Below are 17,850 nucleotides of genomic sequence, written 5' to 3'. Positions count from 1 at the left end.
ATCTCAATCTGCGACGCTTTAAATTTATTTAACAATTACCAGTTTTGAGTTAGAGTGTAGCTCTTTTTTTTTATTATTGCTCACGCTCTGGCGATCGCGGCGATACCTCACATGTGTGGTTTGAACAGCGATTTCATTTGCGGCTCGACTTCCGTATACGTTTTTTTTTGTGCGCGAGCTAACGGTGACGGGGGCGGCTAAATTTTATTTTTTTTTTCCCATTTATTTTATTTATTTTTTTAACTTTATTTTAAAAAAGTTTAGTTTTAAAAAAAAAAAAAAAAATCTGATCACTTTTATTGCTGTCACAAGCAATGTAAACATCCCTTGTGACACCAATATGTAGTGACAGGTACACTTTATGGAGGGATCGAGGGTCTAAAAGACTCCAGACCCCTCCACTACACTTCCCTGTATGCAAAACGCCGAAAACGGCATTTTCGCATACAGCCGTTTTTCAAATTTGCCGCCTTTTGCAGCACAGTAACCCGGAAGTGACGTCATGGACGCCGCCTCCGGGTTACGTCATCGGAGACCCGATCGATGCCGTTTCCGGCATTCATCGGGACTCCATCCAGCCGGCGGACGTGTCGGCTGGGTGCTCGGGGCTCCCGGTGGGACGGGAGCCCCGGGCAAAGCCACGGAAGGCGGCGGGAGGGGGGGGGGACGTCCCCTCCCGCCCCCCCGGGTACCGATCGAGCGGCTCCCGAGCCGCATCGGTCGGTACCGACGGAAAGCCAATCGTCGGCTCTAAACCACGGTACCAGGATGGTGCCTCTAGCTAGAGGCATCATCCCGGTACACTACCGCAAAGTTTACCGACGTAGACCTACGTTAGTATGCGGTAAGTGGTTAAAATTGTTTTAAACCCAAAAAAGGGGCGGCGGCCTAAACTTTTCTACAATATTTGTGTGTTTATTTTATATTTTAGGTATGTTCTTATGGTAGGATGGGTGTTACAGCCCATTCACACTGCCGCGACAAGATTTTGTGGGGCGACCTGTGAAGTCGCACAGGTCAACCTCAGCGCGACTTGCACGGACTTCATATAATGGAAGTCAATGCAAGTCGCCTCCAGGTCGCCCCAAAGTAGTACAGGACCCTTTTTCTAAGTCAGAGCGACGTGTGTCGCTCCTATTAGAACGGGTCCTGTACTATTCAATGGCGAGCGACCGACCGCGACTTGTCAGGCGACTTGGTCGCCTGACAAGTCGCGCTAGTGTGAATGGACCCTAAGTGCCGGTTCACATTAGTGCGATCACAGAGATCGCATGTAATTCGGAGCGCACTGCTCCTAAAATTAAATGCAATGTCTGTGCGGTGCAAATTTCAGCCATACAGTTTGTATGGCTGAATTCGCACCACAATCACACTAAAACTCGCACATGACCCTTTTTTTCATCCGCAGCAGAATCGGATTGCATGGTGGTTCACAGTAGTGCGATTCGATTCTGTGCGAACTTGCAGATCGCACTGCGATATGCGATCTCAACTGGGGGTGTCATTAACTTTTAATTGACACCCCCTGCGTATCGCATATGGCAGTGTGATCTGCCAGGGGTGCGGATGCGATACGGGAACACGCTGTATATTCGCATCGCACAAATGTGAGCCGGCACTTAATGGGGTGTAAATCCCATGTCAGGGCCACAAAGGAATACAATAGAGAAGTGGCCCCATAGGATTGTCACCCCTAACACCCATTTGTTTTATAAATAGGTTGTACTCTTAACCACTCCTGGACTGGAAGGATTTACCCCCTTCCTGACCAGGCCATTTTTTGCGATTCGGCACTGTGTTCGTTTAACTGACAATTGTACGGTCGTGCAATGCTGTACTCAAATAAAATTGATGTCCTTTTTTCCCACAAATAGAGCTTTCTTTTAGTGGTATTTGATCACCTGTGCGATTTTTAGATTTTTGCGATATAAACAAAAAAAATAGAGCGACAAATCTGAAAAAAAAAAACAATATTTTTTACTTTCCGCTATATAACATTCCCAAAAAAAATTAAAAATCGAATTTTTTCATCCTTTTAGACCAATTTGTATTCTGCTATATATTTTTGGTAAAAAAAAAAAAAAAAAATCGCAATAAGTGTATTTGATTGGTTTGTGCAAAAGTTATTGCGCCTACAAACTAGGGGAAAGATTATGTGAGTTTTGTTTATTTATTTATTTTTTATTAGTAATGGCGGCGATCTGCGATTCTTAGCGGGACTGCAACATTGCGGCGGACAGATCGGACCCCTAACTGATATTTTTGGCACTTTTGGGGGGACCAGTGACATTACTACAGTAATCAGTGATAAAAATATGCACTGTTACTGTAATAATGACACCGGCAGGGAAGGGCTTAACCCCAGGGTGTTCAAAGGGTTAAGTGTGAGTCTAGGGGAGTGTTTTCTAACTGTATGGGGGGGGGGGGGCTTGTGAAATGACCATAGAGACCTGTTATCCTATATAGAAGGATCACAGGCGCTCTGTGATCATCCCAGGGAGAAGAACGGTCAGCTGTGTTTACAACATCAGACCATCCTTCTCTCTCAGCGGGGAGCGATCTCGGGTGCCCCAGGGCAATCAGTGCTGCCGGTCCCGTGCATCGGCATCCCTGCTGCCTAGTGGGGGCAGAAGTGTGCCGGCGGCGTCGAGCGCTCGCCCCCCAACACCCTGCATGCAACCACCAACGTAGAGCTATCTTGGTTCACACAGGAGAGCCAGCCTGCCACATTAAGGCTACAATCACACCTGAGGGTAGCGTTTTCACTGCGATTTTACCGCGATTTTTACCGCGTTTTACAGGCGTTTTTTGTGCAGGCGTTTTTAGATTGACTAGAGAACAATGGAAAACGCCTGTAATCTGCCCAAAAAGAAGCTCATGTACTTTTTTGAGCGTTGGGCGTTTTGCTCACGGCGTCAAAAAGCTCAGATGTGAACAGGGGCCATTGAAATGAATAGGATTTGTCTTGTTGGGCGTTTTGAGAGCTGATCCTAGAGCAGAAAAACGCCCCAAAACGCCTACATGTGAACGGAGCCTAACACTGCGGCGAGCGGTCGGGGACCTGCTAAGTACATGTTCCTCTATGGCTGCTTTGCTGCTTCTTTCTGTTTTGTGTTTCAGGTGATAAGCTGCCTGCTGTTGGTAGGAAGATTTACCTCAGCTGCTGAGCACTGGATTGGTGACAAAACTTTTGGTGGGAAACATCCAGCCAATGAGTGTAACCTTTACTAAGGTATTGTTGCTTGAGTCATAGTGGCTAAGCATGTTAGTGTGTTATTGGTTAACAGCGGTTCTGTCCATCTTTATGGGTAATGTCGCCACTTTGTGGGTGGACAGTGGTTGGTAAACTGGTATTTAGTTGGTATAAGGCTGGCCATACATCATACAATTTTCTTATTCAATTTTCCTTTAGATTTACCAAAACAATAGAATATGAGGTAAAACCTAAACACTTATAATGTGTATGCAGTCAGGCAGGCCCTTGCAATACATAGTTGAAGGTAAATCCAAAGAAAATTGAATAAGTAAATTGTATAATGTATGGCCAGTCTAAGATAGTGGTGCCAAATTCAATTATATTGGGGGCCGCATTATCTATATGGTTGCCATCAAAGAGCCAGTTCTATCTGTAATACTAGATGTCCAGAGTACCCCACCTCCCTACATCAGAACTCAAGAGACCCCCAACCCTCCCTTACAGTGCACTCCCCTCACCCTCCCTTACAGTGCACCCCCCTCACCCTCCCTTACAGTGCACCCCCCTCACCCTCCCTTACAGTGCACCCCCTCCCTTACAGTGCACCCCCCTCCCTTACAGTGCACCCCCCTCACCCTCCTTTACAGTGCACCCCCCTCACCCTCCCTTACAGTGCACTCCCCTCACCCTCCCTTACAGTGCACCCCCCTCACCCTCCTTTACAGTGCACTCCCCTCACCCTCCCTTACAGTCCACCCCCCTCACCCTCCCTTACAGTGCACTCCCCTCACCCTCCCTTACAGTGCACCCCCCTCCCTTACAGTGCACCCCCCTCACCCTCCTTTACAGTGCACCCCCCTCACCCTCCCTTACAGTGCACCCCCCTCACCCTCCTTTACAGTGCACCCCCCTCACCCTCCCTTACAGTGCACTCCCCTCACCCTCCCTTACAGTGCACCCCCCTCACCCTCCCTTACAGTGCACCCCCCTCACCCTCCCTTACAGTGCACTCCCCTCACCCTCCCTTACAGTGCACCCCCACCCTCCCTTACAGTGCACCCCCCTCACCCTCCCTTACAGTGCACCCCCCTCACCCTCCCTTACAGTGCACTCCCCTCACCCTCCCTTACAGTGCACTCCCCTCACCCTCCCTTACAGTGCACTCCCCTCACCCTCCTTTACAGTGCACCCCCATCACCCTCCCTTACAGTGCACCCCCCTCACCCTCCCTTACAGTGCACTCCCCTCACCCTCCCCTACAGTGCACCCCCCTCCCTTACAGTGCACCCCCATCACCCTCCCTTACAGTGCATCCCCCTCACCCACCCTTACAGTGCACTCCCCTCGCCCTCCCTTACAGTGCACCCCCCTCCCTTACAGTGCACCCCCCTCACCCTCCCTTACAGTGCACCCCCATCACCCTCCCTTACAGTGCACCCCCCTCACCCTCCCTTACAGTGCACTCCCCTCACCCTCCCTTACAGTGCACTCCCCTCACCCTCCCTTACAGTGCACCCATCCACCCTCCCTTACAGTGCACCCCCCACCCTCCTTTACAGTGCACCCCCCTCACCCTCCCTTACAGTGCACCCCCCTCACCCTCCCTTACAGTGCACCCCCTCACCCTCCTTTACAGTGCACCAGTGTTAATTTTGGCAGCAAATTTCAATTTAGTTTTAGTCTTAGTCTTAGGACTAAAATGGCATTTTAGTTTTAGTCCCATATTAGTCTTCTGCAAGTGTTTTAGTTTTAGTCGTATTTAGTCGACTAAAACTCCAATATATTTTAGTCGACTAAATGTCTTACATTTTAGTCGACTAAAGCTAATTTTAGTCATCTATAATCGAATGGGTGTAGTTCAATTGTAATTTTTAATGCATTATTTAAGCATTTCTCTACAATTTCCAAACTTATTATATACTACTGCTGGTCCTGGAGTGAAAAATCTAATATTCAAAATCTAAATTTTCATTTAGTTTTAGTTAAGTCTTTTGACTAAAATGCCCTTTTAGTTTTAGTCGTATTTTAGTCATCTGAATTATGTTAGTCGACGAAAACGTTTTAGTCGGTTTTAGTCGACGAAATTAACACTGCAGTGCACCCCCTCACCCTCCCTTACAGTGCACCCCCCTCCCTTACAGTGCACCCCCTCACCCTCCCTTTCAGTGCACTCCCCTTACACCTTGTGCTGGGGGAGGGGGGGACACAGACGATCTGCTCTGCAGCTGCACAGAGAAGAGCAGGATTTGGTGGAAGAATTCTGTCCTCCTCTCCACTGCCAACTGCTGAGACGAGGTGGGGGCAGAGACGAGGGGGTGCTGCTGTTACAGGAGAGGTGTGAGGGCCACATGAAATTGCCTGGAGGGCCGGATGCGGCCCAGGGGCCTTGTATTTGACACCTGTGCTATGAGATATCGCTTCTTGAGTCTTAGTGACTAAGCACGTTGGTGGGTTGATGGTTAACAGCGACTCTGTTTGTAGTAAAAGTTAAAGTTCATTTCATAATAAACATTGTTTTAAACCCAATAAACGGGCCACGGCCTTCAACTTTTCCACAACCCTTGTTGTGTGTTTATTTTACAGCATGAGATGGCTCTGTACGGCATGCAATGGCACTGTACGGCATGCAATGACACTATAGGACATGCAATGACACTGTACAGCATGCGATGGCTCTGTACGGCATGTGATGACACTGTATGACATAAGATGGCACTGTATGACATAAGATGGCACTGTACGGCATGTGATGACACTGTACGACATAAGCTGGCACTGTACGGCATGCCATGGCTCTGTACGGCTTGTGATGCCATTGTACAATATGCAATGACGCATCATGCAATACAGTGCCACCTTATGCCATACAATGTCATCACATGCCGTGCAAAGCCATCACATTCCATACAGTCTCACTGCATGCTGTACAGAGCCATCGCATGCCGTACAGTGTCATGGCATGTCGTACAGAGCCATGGCATGACGTACAGTGCCATCTTATGCTGTACAGTGTCATCACATGCCATACAGTGCCATTGCATGCTGCACAGTGCCATCGTATGCCTTACAGTGTCATCACATACCGTACAGTGCCGTCTTATTCCGTACAGTGTCACTGCATGCCGTACAGAGCCATCACATACCTTACAGTGTCATTGCATGTCATACAGAGCCATGGCTTGCCGTACAGTGCCATTTTTGCAGTGCACATGCGCGATATCATCGGTCGAGGAATTTGACAGGGAAATTTCTCAGTGCATCGTCATGTATGATGCGCTGCGCATGCGCAGTGCGCACGGTTTTACAGGAAATGATTTGGGTTTCCTATTCTGCCGGGTTCTAGATTTTGTCTGAACATCAGAACTAATATCCCCATTGCAACATTGGTCCTCTATTACTATTCTGGGGACAACCAACAATTCTTTCTCTTTCATTCTCAGTGATAGCAGAATCAGGACAGAGAGAGAGAGAATCCCCCTAAAGCTGGATACACACTATACAATTTTCTTTAGATTTCTTTCATTTAGATTTACCAGAAAACCATCTAATATGAGGGCAGACCTAAACACTTCTCATTTGTATGCAATCAGGCTGGCCCCTGCACTGCATAGATATGGTAAATCCAGAGGAAATCTACCTACAGAAATTGTATAGTGTGAATCCAGCTTATCAGGGGAGCAATAAAATCCTGACCGCTGTTCTAATTCCTCTCCACTAAAAATAGTTATACTTTAACCACCAGCCCTATAGCAGTAACACCCGTGCTGTGCAGAATCACATATATAAATACATATATATATATATATATATACACTATATTGTCAAAAGTATTGGGACGCCTGCCTTTACACACATATGAACTTTAATGGCATCCCAGTCTTAGTCCATAGGGTTCAATATTGAGTTGGCCCACCCTTTGCAGCTATAACAGCTTCAACTCTTCTGGGAAGGCACAAGGTTTAGGAGTGTGTCTATGGGAATGTTTGACCATTCTTCCAGAAGCCCATTTGTGAGGTCAGGCACTGATGTTGGATGAGAACGCCTGGCTCGCAGTCTCTGCTCTAATTCCTCCCAAATGTGTTCTATCGGGTTGAGGTCAGGACTCAATCGTTTTTCACCAGTCAGCAGGACTGAGATGCTTTGTTTATACGATCACATTGTGATCGCTCAGATTATGAGATTACGTGGTTAAGACAGAGAGACGATCGATATTTTATGATTGTATCTTAACCGCTTCTGCTCCAGAAATTAGGCAGCGGGATGCCAATCCACAGGACCCGCAGTACTGATTGCCACCTGACACCTGCGATCGCTCCCCGCTGAGAGAGAAGGACGGCCACATGTTGTAAACACAGCTGACCGTTCTTCTCTCTGGAATGATCACATTGAATGATTCTATATAGGAACACAAGTCTCTGTGTTCATTTCACAAGCCCATCCCCCATACAGTTAGAGAACACTCCCCTAGACTCAGACTTAACCCTTTGATCGCCCCCTGAGTTAACCCCTTCCCTGCCAGTGTCATTATTACAGTAACAGTGCATATTTTTAGCACTGATTACTGTAGTAATGTCACTGGTCCCCCCAAAAGTGTCAAAAATGTCAGTTAGGGGTCCGATCTGTCCACCGCAATGTCACAGTCCCGTTAGGCCTCTTTCACACGAATGATCCGATCCGCCTGTCAGTTTTTTAGGCGGATCTGATCGGATCCTCTATGCATCCCTATGGGGCAGCGGATGTCAGCGGACATCCACATCCGATCCTTTCTGTGAAATACGGACGGATGGAAACCCTATTTTCCATCCGTACAGGGGATCGGATGGAATCGGATGAGAGCGGACAGGCGGCCTGTTCTCATCCGATTCCCCCATAGTGAGCAGCAGGGCTCTGACACCTCCCTCTCCGCACACAGAGTGGAGACGGAGCTGTCATCCACCTGCTCAGCGGGGATTGGCGGATCAATACCCCGCTGAGCAGCGCGGAGTCCGCTGACGGAGGCAGACCGTGTGAAAGGACCCTTAAAAATCGCTGATCGCCGCTATTACTAGTAAAAAATAAAAATGACATAAATCTTTCCCCTAGTTTGTAGACGCGATAACTTTCAAACCAATCAAAATACGCTTATTGGGATTTTTTTGCTACCAAAAATATGTAGCAGAATACAAATTGGCCTAAAATGATGAAAAATTTAGATTTTTACAGGTTTTTTTTTTTTTTTTTTGAGAATGTTATATAGTAGAAAGTGAAAAATATTGGTTTTTTTTCTTTTTTTTTTTTTCAGAATTGTCGCTATTTTTTGTTTATAGCACTAAAAATATATGACATAAATTGAGTATATTGGATATTTTTTAAAAGACAAAGTTGAAAATGTTGCCTTTTGTTTCACTTGACCCTCCCTTCTAGATTGTAAGCTCTAACGAGCAGGGCCCTCTAGTTCCTCCTGTTTTGAACTGTATTGTAACTGTATTGTCTTCCCTCACATTGTAAAGCGCTGCGCAAACTGTTGGCGCTATATAAATCCTGTATAATAATAATAATAATAATGTCATTTTTTCTCCAAATTTTTGCACTTTTTTTATTAATATCGCAAAAAAATGAAAAGCGCAGAGGTGATCAAATACCACCAAAAGAAAGCTCTGTTTGTGGGAAAAAAAGGGCGTCAACTTTATTTGGGTACAGCGTCGCACGACCGCGCAATTGTCAGTTAAAGTAATGCAGCGCCGAATCACAAAATAGGGCCTGGTCAGGAAGGGGGCAAATCTTTCCGGTCCAGAAGTGGTTAAAGAAATCTGATTGGAACGGACTGGAAGTTCTGGTTATTCGATTGCTGATCCAGCTGTTTTCATAGAATCGCACATCGGTCGGATAATGACGGGGAGGTGTGATTCCAGGAAGATGCTGTAATGCCCCGTACACACGTTCCGATAATCGTACGATAAAACTCGCTTTCGACCTGATCTCACGATAATCTGATCGTTAGTACACAGCTTTCGACAGCCGATCACGACAGTTGGTCCAACAAAATCCGAAGGGACAAACAGGAAAACTTCTGTCGTATGACATCTTATCGAACGATAATCGTTTCGTCAGTACAGTATGCGTAGGCTAAAAGTCGATCGACAAAGTTCGCGCATGCTCAGAAACACTAAAATAGCACAGAAAAGGCCTGGCTGCCATTGTTTTTTTTTTTGCACCATCTGATACGTAGCTAAGCAACCAGGAAGCTTTTCCAGAATCGTATGAAAAAAATCATACAGTTTGTACGCATTGTTGAATTCGATATTAGTATCATGCAACAAAATGCGAACAATAAGTCGTACGATTATCGTAACGTGTGTACGGGGCATTCAATTTCTGTGAAATGCTGACTCCAGGAGAGATGAGATATTTCCCCATCCTCAGTCCTCCCTCTTTGCTGGCTTTGCCATGATGCTGATGTAAGATGTCCATGTATATCCATATATATGATATAAGATGTCCCTGTATATACATGTATATGATATAAGATGTCCCTGTATATACATGTATATGATATAAGATGTCCCTGTATATCCATGTATATGATATAAGATGTCCCTGTATATCCATGTATATGATATAAGATGTCCATGTATATCCATGTATATGATATAAGATGTCCATGTATATCCATGTATATGATATAAGATGTCCCTGTATATCCATGTATAGGATATAAGATGTCCATGTATATCCATGTATATGATATAAGATGTCCATGTATATCCATGTATATGATATAAGATGTCCCTGTATATCCATGTATATGATATAAGATGTCCCTGTATATCCATGTATAGGATATAAGATGTCCATGTATATCCATGTATATGATATAAGATGTCCATGTATATCCATGTATATGATATAAGATGTCCCTGTATATCCATGTATATGATATAAGATGTCCCTGTATATCCATGTATATGATATAAGATGTCCCTGTATATCCATGTATATGATATAAGATGTCCATGTATATCCATGTATAGGATATAAGATGTCCCTGTATATCCATGTATATGATATAAGATGTCCCTGTATATCCATGTATATGATATAAGATGTCCATGTATATGATATAAGATGTCCATGTATATCCATGTATATGATATAAGATGTCCCTGTATATCCATGTATATGATATAAGATGTCCCTGTATATCCATGTATATGATATAAGATGTCCATGTATATGATATAAGATGTCCATGTATATCCATGTATATGATATAAGATGTCCCTGTATATCCATGTATAGGATATAAGATGTCCCTGTATATCCATGTATATGATATAAGATGTCCCTGTATATCCATGTATAGGATATAAGATGTCCATGTATATCCATGTATATGATATAAGATGTCCCTGTATATCCATGTATATGATATAAGATGTCCCTGTATATCCATGTATATGATATAAGATGTCCATGTATATGATATAAGATGTCCATGTATATCCATGTATATGATATAAGATGTCCCTGTATATCCATGTATAGGATATAAGATGTCCCTGTATATCCATGTATATGATATAAGATGTCCCTGTATATCCATGTATAGGATATAAGATGTCCCTGTATATCCATGTATATGATATAAGATGTCCCTGTATATCCATGTATAGGATATAAGATGTCCCTGTATATCCATGTATATGATATAAGATGTCCATGTATATCCATGTATATGATATAAGATGTCCCTGTATATCCATGTATAGGATATAAGATGTCCCTGTATATCCATGTATATGATATAAGATGTCCCTGTATATCCATGTATATGATATAAGATGTCCATGTATATGATATAAGATGTCCATGTATATCCATGTATATGATATAAGATGTCCCTGTATATCCATGTATATGATATAAGATGTCCCTGTATATCCATGTATATGATATAAGATGTCCATGTATATGATATAAGATGTCCATGTATATCCATGTATATGATATAAGATGTCCATGTATATGATATAAGATGTCCATGTATATCCATGTATATGATATAAGATGTCCCTGTATATCCATGTATAGGATATAAGATGTCCCTGTATATCCATGTATATGATATAAGATGTCCCTGTATATCCATGTATAGGATATAAGATGTCCCTGTATATCCATGTATATGATATAAGATGTCCCTGTATATCCATGTATATGATATAAGATGTCCCTGTATATCCATGTATAGGATATAAGATGTCCCTGTATATCCATGTATATGATATAAGATGTCCCTGTATATCCATGTATAGGATATAAGATGTCCCTGTATATCCATGTATATGATATAAGATGTCCCTGTATATCCATGTATAGGATATAAGATGTCCCTGTATATCCATGTATATGATATAAGATGTCCATGTATATCCATGTATATGATATAAGATGTCCCTGTATATCCATGTATAGGATATAAGATGTCCCTGTATATCCATGTATATGATATAAGATGTCCCTGTATATCCATGTATAGGATATAAGATGTCCCTGTATATCCATGTATATGATATAAGATGTCCATGTATATCCATGTATATGATATAAGATGTCCCTGTATATCCATGTATATGATATAAGATGTCCATGTATATGATATAAGATGTCCATGTATATCCATGTATATGATATAAGATGTCCCTGTATATCCATGTATATGATATAAGATGTCCCTGTATATCCATGTATATGATATAAGATGTCCATGTATATGATATAAGATGTCCATGTATATCCATGTATATGATATAAGATGTCCCTGTATATCCATGTATATGATATAAGATGTCCATGTATATCCATGTATATGATATAAGATGTCCCTGTATATCCATGTATATGATATAAGATGTCCATGTATATCCATGTATATGATATAAGATGTCCCTGTATATCCATGTATATGATATAAGATGTCCCTGTATATCCATGTATAGGATATAAGATGTCCCTGTATATACATGTATATGATATAAGATGTCCATGTATATCCATGTATATGATATAAGATGTCCCTGTATATGATATAAGATGTCCATGTATATCCATGTATAGGATATAAGATGTCCCTGTATATCCATGTATAGGATATAAGATGTCCCTGTATATCCATGTATATGATATAAGATGTCCATGTATATCCATGTATATGATATAAGATGTCCATGTATATCCATGTATATGATATAAGATGTCCATGTATATGATATAAGATGTCCATGTATATCCATGTATATGATATAAGATGTCCATGTATATGATATAAGATGTCCATGTATATGATGTAAGATGTCCCTGTATATCCATGTATATGATGTAAGATGTCCATGTATATCCATGTATATGATATAAGATGTCCCTGTATATCCATGTATATGATATAAGATGTCCATGTATATCCATGTATATGATATAAGATGTCCCTGTATATCCATGTATAGGATATAAGATGTCCATGTATATCCATGTATATGATATAAGATGTCCCTGTATATCCATGTATATGATATAAGATGTCCCTGTATATCCATGTATATGATATAAGATGTCCCTGCCCCTCCCTGCAGAATTACCAACTAACCCAGGAGGAGGAATGCCAGCCTTGTCTCATCACATTACCAGATCTATTGTCCTGTGACATATACAGAGCCTGCTGTCACCTTATTCTTATAATACATAGTCTTCCTTTCTATACATTATTTGTTACATTGTCTTCTATGTGCAATCAGCTATATGCAGTTATAGATGTGCTACAGACCTCCCAACCCCCTCCTCTCCTTATCCTGCAAATCAAACCATTCCCAGGCCTCACTGCCCCCCCCCCCCCTTATAAAGGGTAGTCACCCCATATTATCGGCGGATTACCTGTTTGTAGAAGGCAGAGAAGGAGCACAACCTGCGCTGTCATTTTGTCTTCTTAGATCTTCTGCTCTTCTATTTTCATTCTACTTTCACTTTCACTTCTTTTTCTGCTTTCAGTATTCAAAGCATTGCCTAAAGCGGAGTTTCTCAACCTTTTTGCAGTCAAAGCACCCTACAGCCTTGAGGCACCCCATATTAACCACTTCTGGACCAGAAGGATTTACCCCCCCCTTAATGACCAGGCCCTATTTTGCGATTCAGCACTGCGTTACTGTAACGGACAATTGCGCGGTCGTGCGACGCTGTACCCAAATGAACATGATGTCCTTTTTTTCCCACAAATAGAAGCTTTCTTTTGGTGGTATTTGATAACCTGTGCGGTTTTTATTTTTTGCGCTATAAACAAAAAAGTGCGACAATTTTGAAAAAAATAACAATATTTTTAAGATTTTTTTTATATGAAATTCTCAAAAAAAATGTAAAAATCTAAATTTTTTAACATTTTGGGCCAATTTGCTTTTTGCTACATATCGCATAAAATCGCAATAAACGTATTTTGATTGGTTTGCGCAAAAGGTATTGCATCTACTAAGTACGGGAGAGATTTATGTCATTTTTATTGTTTTTTTTTTTTTTTTTACTAGTAATGGCGGCGATCTGCTATTTTTTGTAGGCCTGCGACGTTGCGGCGGACAGATCGGACCCCTGACTAATATTTTTGACACTTTTGGGGGGCCAGTGACATTACTATAGTAATCAGTGCTAAAAATATGCACTGTTACTGTAATAATGACACTGGCAGAAAAGGGGTTAACCCTATGGGTGATCAATGGGTTAAATGTGAGCCTAGGGGATTGATTCTAACTGTGCGGGGTGTGGCTTGTGAAATGATCATAGAGACCTGTGATCCTGTATAGAAGTTAGGGATGGAGGTGAACGCAATGACAATGTCAGAACATTTTTATTTATTTTTGTGATCCTATATAGAAGGATCACAGGCGCTCTATGACCATTCCAGGGAGAAGAACGGTCAGCTGTGTTTACAACAGCTGACCGTTCATACCCTCTCAGCGGGGAGAGATCGTGGGTGTCAGGCAGCAATCGGAGCCACCTGACCCGTGCATCGGCTTCCCCACTACAGAGTGGCGGCGGAAGTGTGACCGGGAAGTGCCACATTTTTACAAATCCAAGTAGGACACCCAACATTAGAGGTGATTTATTCTTCCAAAGCAAATACACTTTTGCAAACTGGTACTGACTAGTATGCCAATGTTTTTCTTCTCTTTTTCTCCATCACACAGCTAATGAGACCCCAGCGCGGATAGAGATGGGCAAGGGAGGGTGAAACAAGGATGCTATGCAGACAACTAACATCCTCTTCATCAAATAATGATGCCATTGGTCGTTAGGAGGTCAGCAGATAGAAGGTAAAATACAATAAAAACGTGTGGCTTTGTGTAAGTAGAAGACAGGCTTCATCCACCCCCCGCCTTGTATACAATTTTTGGGCAATTTATAAACATTTTGCAAAGGCACCCCTGAAGAAACCTCAAGGCACCCCAGAGTGCCTAGGCACCCTGGCTGAAAAAGGTTGGCCTAAAGAAGTCATACATAGCCAGCTAAGCCGGCAACAAAGACATTCAGGGGTGTCATTCTGGGCTCATTTAGGTCCGGTTCACACTTATGCGATGCGGGAAGGCTGCGAATTCGCAGCCTGTTCCCGCATCGCACACGCACCCCCGGCAGTTCACACTGCCATATGCGATACGCTGGGGGTGTCAATGTAATCTTAACGACACCCCTAGTTTGATCGCATATCGCAGTGCGATCGTGCAGTTCGCACAGGAGCGGATCGCACAAGTGTGAATCGCTGTGCGATCCGATCCTGATGCGGCTGCAAAAATGCCTCCTGTGCGTCTTTGCTCCGGGTGCGGTGCGAATTTAGCCATACAAACTGTATGGCTAAACTCGCACCGCACAGCTGATCGCATGTAATGTCGGAGCAGTGCGCTCCGACATTACATGCGAACCCGGCACTCGCAGAAGTGTGAACCGGGGCTGATACGTTAAATTTCAAAGCAACCTAAAAGCACATTAACGCACCCATAGCATTAATGAGCACTTAGGATGTGTTGTGCAGGCGTTCATGTTCCAACAGGCAGCAAAATTTTGGGGAATTTTTACAACACAACTTTGCAAACAACATATGACACCCTCCCAGGATCGCGCCTCGCACACGCCCTACGAGCCGCGCTTCGGTGTGATCTGCCACCTGCCGTGTCCATAGGACAAGGCCAATAACAGAGCACTGTACCGGTATTCTGTCGAAATAAACAACTTGTCAAAATCTCCAACTACGTCACTTGCGGTGACTCTCCAGCAGCAGATTTCAACGAGTTGGCTCACGCACACTACAGATTAACCACTTGCCTACTGGGCACTTATACCCCCTTACTGCCCAGCCCAATTTTCAGCTTTCAGCGCTGTCACACTTTGAATGACAATTGAGCGGTCATGCAACACTGTACCCAAATTAAATTATCATTTTTTTTTTCACACAAAAAGACTTTTGGTGGCATTTAGAGACCATTCAGACTAGCGCGACACGACTTTGGGGGGCGACCTGTGAAGTCGCGTGCACCGATGTGCACCGCGACTTCGGCGCGACTTGCAGAGACTTCACATAATGGAAGTCTATGCAAGTCGCCTCCAGGTCGCCCCAAAGTAGTACAGGACCCTTTTTCTAAGTTGGAGCGACTAGTGTCGCTCCTATTAGAACGGGTCCTGTGCTAATCAATGGACCGCGACCGAGCGTGACTTGTCAGGCTGACAAGTCGCCTGACAAGTCGCGCTAATGTGAATGGGCTCTTAATCACTGCTGGGTTATTTATTTTTTGCGAGAAAACTAAAGACCGAAAATTTTGAGAAAAAAAAAAGTTTTTTTTTTTTTTTGGTTTCTGTCAGTAAATTTTGTAAATAAGTAATTTTTCTCCTTCACTGATGTGTGCTGAGGAGGTAGCACTTATGGGCACTAATGAGGCGGCACTGAAGGGCACTGATTAGATGGCACTAATGAGGAGGCACTAATATGCGGCACTGATGAGCACTGATAGGCTGCACTGATGGGCACTGATAGGTGGCACTGGTGGGCAATGATAGGCAGCACTGATGGGTGGCTCTGATGAGTGAAACTGATGAGCAGGCACTGATGGGTACTGAAAGTCAGCACTGATTGGTGTCACTGATGGGCACTGATTGATGGCACTGCTGGGGCTTTACTGTATTCAAGGCACTGATGATCAGTGCCCTGATTACCTGTACACAGGGCCGTCTTTAAGGCAGGGCAAAAGGGGCAGCTGCCCTGGGCCCCATCATTGTTGTGGGGCCCAAAGCAGCTGCCTCATACTTGCCAACTATCCCTGTTTAAATTCCCTTAAAGTTTTAGTCCCAGAGCTACCCAGCTCTGCCCTATTGCCATGTGCAGATGACTCACCTGCAGACCATGTGTTTACCTGTAAATAACCTGCAATGATATGTAAACTGTGTGGCATTAATATGTAAATAGCCACGGACCAGCTGCATTGATATGTAAATAGAGGCAGCAATCATATGTATATCATGACACCCTGAGGTCCTATCCACCTTCACTTCTGTTGAATGGTGCCCACTGGGGAGGTAAAGGCTTGAAAGTCCTGTCTACAACTGTGGTCATTAAGCCTACCATCAGCCTGTTCTGCAAAGGTGAGCAAATTGGAGGGGGAACCTTTTTTCAAAACACCATGGTGGCACAGCACCCTGAATTTCGGTGGATGTGGATGCGTGAAGGTGTCATTAACAATTAATGCCACTGCTGTGTACCAGGTGAAGGGCAGCACATTTCTGTGGTGTCATGAAAGCAATTTTGCATGTTTTCCTGACAAAAGAAATGTGAATGCAGGCTAAATGTCTCAGTTACAATGGTGGTCAGTGTAAATATTCTCATTACATTGGGCTTGGTGAAAAATCCTTTCATTTACACTAGTGGTCAGTGTAAATGTCCCCCTTACTTTGGTTGTCAGTGTAACTTATTCATTACATTGGTGATCAGTGTACATTTCCCTTTACAGTGGTGGTAAGTGCAGAATTGCCCTTACATTGGTGGTCAGTACAAATCTCTTCAACAATGGTTGTCAGTGTAAACTCCCGCTTACATGGAGGTCATTGTATATTCCTCCTTATACTGGTGTTTGGTAAAAATGTTCCTATTACATTGGTGTTAGTGTAGAAATCCCTCTTTATATTGGTGGGGGGCGTAAAATCACCCATTGCATTGTGGTCAGTGCAAATTGCCCCTCACATTGGTGGTCAGTGTAGAATCTCCCCTCACACATGGGCGTCCGCAGGTAGGGGCAAGGGGGGGAAAATGCCCCCCCCCCCTGGAATCTCAACTTCCTCTTTAAAGGGGTTGTTAAGCCACTTTATACCATCCTTTCTGGTCTGTTTAATAATCCTGTGTGCCCCTGTGTCTGTGTTTTTTAAAAAATAAGGCATTCTTTACCAGTTTTCAGAGTGCCGAGCACCGCTCACATGCCCTGTCGAGTCTCTCCTCTCCCTGTCTGACAGCTGCCTGCAGCGGGTGGGGCCGAGGATTCCTCGCTGTCGTCAGTCGGGAGGGGAAGAGGAGGGGAGGAGAGAGGCAGCGGGTCATGTGAGCAGCGATTGGCGCTCTGAAAACTTGTAAAGAATGGCTTATTTTTATAAAACACAGACTC

The 17,850-nt window shown here is 43.6% G+C and overlaps 2 protein-coding genes across 2 annotated transcripts in view; both read right to left on the bottom strand.

Moving 5' to 3' along the window:
- The window catches only part of LOC309557670 (natural cytotoxicity triggering receptor 3 ligand 1-like), a gene marked incomplete at its 3' end in the record, with an annotated part of 67,933 nt that extends 54,767 nt beyond the window's left edge, over positions 1-13,166 (bottom strand). The window contains exon 1 of the mRNA XM_082260457.1: positions 13,103-13,166. Coding sequence (XP_082116583.1) covers positions 13,103-13,145 — 43 coding nt within the window. The 5' untranslated portion in view covers positions 13,146-13,166. The remainder of the gene's footprint in view (positions 1-13,102) is intronic.
- LOC309558547 (uncharacterized protein) overlaps positions 1-17,850 on the bottom strand; it is a gene marked incomplete at its 3' end in the record, with an annotated part of 303,007 nt that overhangs the window by 122,825 nt on the left and 162,332 nt on the right. The gene's annotated exons all lie outside the window — the stretch shown is intronic.

Source organism: Pelophylax lessonae (genome assembly GCF_965119305.1).
Source record: "Pelophylax lessonae genome assembly, chromosome: 6".
NCBI classification, from domain to species: Eukaryota; Metazoa; Chordata; class Amphibia; order Anura; family Ranidae; genus Pelophylax; species Pelophylax lessonae.
Note: the sequence above shows the minus strand (reverse complement) of the source record. Positions and strands in the feature narration are given on the sequence as shown.